Genomic DNA, 4720 nt, shown 5'->3' on the forward strand with positions numbered 1-4720 from the left:
AATGCCCCCCCCCCCCCCCCTCCGCACTCCGTCGAGAGATATACCGATCGAGAGATTGCGTTTCATAATTCAGACAGTAGGTGCGTGCTGATCTCGTTCAAGGGTAATTTATCGTCTCGTTTTATTGCTACTTCTGTTCCCATCTATTTTCACGTGGAAGAAAAAGAGAGAGAGAAAGAGAGAGATTCGTTAAGAATAATCCAAGAGAATTTATCCAAGTGGATAAATTCTCAGAAAAAAAAACTGATAACACTAGTTAGAAACTGACCAGTTTTTACTGACTAGAATTTGGACCGTAATTATTCAGAAATTGGATATAAAAAATACTGGCCAGGAACTAAGCAAGAAAAAGTGATCATACAAAATAAAGCTATTACTAGTTCAATAATAAATAAATGTACACGTGCAAGGACTCTATCTTCTGAAACATGAATTTTACATCATTTTTATATTGAATAATAACATATAATATTTTACAATGCAGAATCGAGCGATTTTTACGAAAATACGTATTTAACAGAATCTTGTAACAAAAGAATTTGGTTAAAAACTGGTTAGAGACTGGTCAGGGACTAACTAATTTTACTGTCTAATTACTAGCTAAGTAAACGTCGCCTAAACTGGTTAGATACTAGTCAGTAACCAAAATTCCTGACCAATTACTGGCGACAAGGAAGAGGTCTTTCTACTTGGGACGTTAAGAGAGAGAGAGAGAAACCGTGAGACGGGTGGCTTCGTTACCGGGCCCTCTGGGAAATGACAATCTCGATTTCCAGGTGAAGCTAATCCCCGGTAAGGACAAATTCGAGACTACCTCGAAGAATGAATCCTGGCCACAGTGGAACGAGGAGTTCATCTTTCCCCTGCGTAAAGAGACCAAGCAGAAGTTTGGCAAGTCAAAAGTGGTCGAGGAGGAGATCAACGGGTCGAGATTCATCGTCGCAACTCTCTACGCGGTCCTCGAGGACAAGCCTCTGATAGCGACCGACAAGAAAGAGGATAAAAGCTCACCTACCAAGGGAGGAGAGTCGCCGAAGAAGGGTGGCAAGAAGAAAGAAGGTCAGAGCGGCTCGTCCGAGAATCAGGAGCCCACCAAGAACAAGCTTCTCAGTCAGTTCTTCGGCAAGGGTCCTGATAAAATCGCAGAACCCACGGCCATGGAGAGGAAAGTCTACGACAAGAGACGAACCATCGGCGCGACGACGATTCCGCTGGACTCGAAGAACTTCGTAACCAAACCACCCAAATCCAAACACGCCGGTGATGTGTCCACGGGAGATCTGTGGAAGCCACTGCGACCGATCTCGAGCGGTATCATCGGCGAGGACAAAGTACGTTTGCAAAACCTCACAAATATTTATCGATATTTATCATTATTTATGATATCTATAATCTATATGGAAGACAATCGAGCAAACTCTCAAATTCGTATTAAACTGATCATGAATTTCATTTTTTGATGTAAACTCGTGAAGAGTGAAAATTTTCAAACGCTTTTAAGTTAGAAAATACATACATTTATCGCGAGTTTATACATTATATTTATACATTTTTCGCGAGTTTACATTGAAGCAAAAATTTTCGATACACTGAGAGGAAAAATATCTAAAAAATAAAAAATATTTATTTGGTGGATACTAATAATATATTTACTTAAATCTAAATTCTCTTATTCAAACAGAATAAACAATTGCTTTGATGAAAGATTAAGGTTGTAGGAAAAAACATATTTTTATAAATATCTAAATATAAATATATTGTTAAATATATTTTTTTACCTGAACAATATTATATTATATTTTTTCTTTCAGTGTATTGGAAATTAAGGATTGCTCCGCAATTCTCAAATTTTTAGTGCGCAATCTTCAATGTTAAATACCTAATCTGATACGAACTCTAAGATGTTTGTATAAATTTATTTTTTAACCAATACGATGAAATTTTGTGTAGATATATACAATACTAGTTTGATCTGGTTTTATTAAAGAGATCTGATTTTACTAGAGAGTTCTAGTTATCTAGCTGAACTGAAGCGTTGCACAAGATAAAATATTTTTTCAGAAAGAGAACAAAAAGGGCCAAGTGGAATTGTCGTTGTGCCTGGCGAAGAGCGAGAAGGATGAGGACAACGATGGGCAACTGATACTGTCTCTGAATCGTCTGAGATGTTCACTTCAGACGATGCACGAGCACGAAGGTCTGAAAGGGCAGATGTATTTGAAGATGTCTGTCGTCGACGGCGGACGAGTTACGCACTTTTGGAAGAGCGACCGATTCGCGCCGACGGTGTCCACCAAGTTCTCGCCGGAGACGGCAAGAGTGGTTGCCGACAATCCGTACAAGGGTGCGCTCAACGACGTGTGCTTCGTCGTCAAGTTCGTCTCGAAGAATAAGATGGGTGAGCAATACGATGAGATTTCTTCTTCTGATAGCTGGAGATATCAATCGACAGGGAGAGAAAGCGATATATTACGATATAAAAATTTACGTCTACTAACGTGGACTCACGTCCACAAACGTTCCGCTCGATCCTACTCGGCTATCTTTGCGTTTCAGGCAAAAAGACTCCCGTAGGTCACTTCGTGATTGGACCCGACGTCGGTGGGACTTACAGCGAACAGTGGAGGCAAGCCTTGGCGAAACCGGGCCAGCAGATAACGAAGTGGCAGACATTTGAATAAAAATAAGTCGCGCGATGAGCCCGGTAACTTATTCAATACTCCGTGAATGCGCAGTCGTTGTCGTACGACGTACTTTTCCTCGAGGACATCGAAAGAACGCGAGCAGCTAAAATGAGAACGCTATAGGCGCGCCATAAATATTTAAGGCAACAGATCGATAAAGCTACTCCAAAGAATACCATAGACACAGCTCGCAAAGGTGAGCCTCCACCCATCGGACGCATTGCTTCTTTGCCCCGCTGCGTGCGTTCACGTATCGCGTCTGCGTTGTCGATTTTACGTAAGGGAAAATCTTGTTCTCTAGAGAGAAAAATTATTCTTAAGTTTTCACCGCACGGATTCATGCTAGCACGAATCCTTCACCAGTATTGTCGACTGTCCTTGATTTCGTGGAGGAGACAGACTTGGCACAACTTCCGCCCCTGAATCCGATCAATGTAACCGTCCGTAAAGTAATTAAGAGTTATCGATTAATGCTATTCGTTGAGGAACGGTAGCACACGCTACAAGTACAACATATCATACTTCGTAAGAACGCAAGGACAGTGAGTGCGTTGAATTAGTATTAATTGATATTTTGTTATATGGAAATAACGTTATTTTAACGGCGACTAACATGGGGAACGTTAGTATTGTCTCGCCCGTGAGAAGTGTGCCTTCTCAAAACTGATATATCTAATGATGACGAATAGTAAATTTGACTAGTTTTATATATTGGTTAAACGCTCGCTTGTACTATCGCACTCGGACGATCATAAAATGAAACAAGTGCAAATTAATACTTTGAAGTCGATATTAGAGCAGGATTTGAAAGCCATTTCAGATTGTGATAAATCGAAATATTTTTTCTATTGATTGTCGTTCGTATATACTACCACTTTTAGTATTTACACAAAATATTTAATGTAAATGTTAAGGTAACATCATAGTTGTGTCCTCTCCCTTTCCGCGCCAACGAAATATATCTTTATAACTGAAATGCATAAAGATATACGTTAAATGTTAGTATTAATGTGTTAAATAATGTTTCTAAGGCTCAACACGAGAACGTGTAAAAAAGCAGTTGAGGGAACTCTTCAAATATTTTTACACGATTAGAAGTAATATTAATTCATTTGATATTTTTACTATTATTATTATAAACGTATTTCTTTCTTATAATAACGCATGCGTCCATAGTATTTTAATATATGTCTGTAACTGCTGACACCAAAAAGTACACATCTAATTTCGCACAAATGTATGTAAAGACATGTTTTTACTCACTCTTCTCTATTGTATGTAAAAGAAGAAATAACTCTTTTTATTTATAAATATATATTCTAATATACATATTCACATATTTATATATTCCTATCTCAAAATGTCGTTTGTGACTGTCAACTTGTTATGTGAATTTTGACAGTTAAGCTTTCATTGAGTTTAGTGTTAAAGATGAACAAGAGAGAAGAAAAAGGAGAAAAAGGAGTATGTGTTTTTATCATTGTAATTAAAGTTACTTATGCTATTTTCGATCCTATATATATATATATATAGGATCGAAAATATATATATATATAATATTAATGTCTTTACTAAATAGTTATAGCCAAAAAGTAACTTTAACAGCATTACGTATTGGTTATTCATTACCTATTAAAAAAAATTACTGTTATTATTATTAATCTTTAAAAATTAATCGTTACTGTTATAGTTATTCAAGTAATGAGTTATTACAAAAATATATTGAGTTAGTACTATTTTCACCAAGTTTTGAAGATTTTTTCAATAACAATTTGATATCGCTTGTCGCATATGTCATGTATTTCATATGTATTAATCAACCATAAAAGTTTCAATTTAATTTATTATTGTTACTCAAGAAATATAATTCTGCAATTGCTACAGTTATATTTAAAAAAATTAATGACCTTACTAAATAGTTGTAGACAAAAAATAACTTCTAACCTTAAAACCACTAAATAAGAGTTACTTATTATCTATTGAAAAACTTATTATCATTACTAATCTTGAAATATTACTCATTACAGTTATTATTA

The 4720-nt window shown here is 36.4% G+C and overlaps 1 protein-coding gene across 1 annotated transcript in view; it reads left to right on the forward strand.

The window, feature by feature from the left end:
- LOC116849156 overlaps nt 1–4015 on the forward strand; it is an 8909-nt gene extending 4894 nt beyond the window's left edge. Inside the window, exons 3-5 of the mRNA XM_032826048.1 lie at nt 777–1331; nt 2062–2398; nt 2557–4015. Of these exons, the coding sequence (XP_032681939.1) occupies nt 777–1331; nt 2062–2398; nt 2557–2681 (1017 nt within the window). The 3' untranslated portion in view covers nt 2682–4015. The remainder of the gene's footprint in view (nt 1–776; nt 1332–2061; nt 2399–2556) is intronic.
- Nucleotides 4016–4720: the final 705 nt, after the last annotated feature.

The sequence above is a fragment of the Odontomachus brunneus genome, unplaced genomic scaffold (assembly GCF_010583005.1).
Source record: "Odontomachus brunneus isolate Ranch 3 - 2012 unplaced genomic scaffold, Obru_v1 Obru_scaffold_108, whole genome shotgun sequence".
Classification (NCBI taxonomy): domain Eukaryota; kingdom Metazoa; phylum Arthropoda; class Insecta; order Hymenoptera; family Formicidae; genus Odontomachus; species Odontomachus brunneus.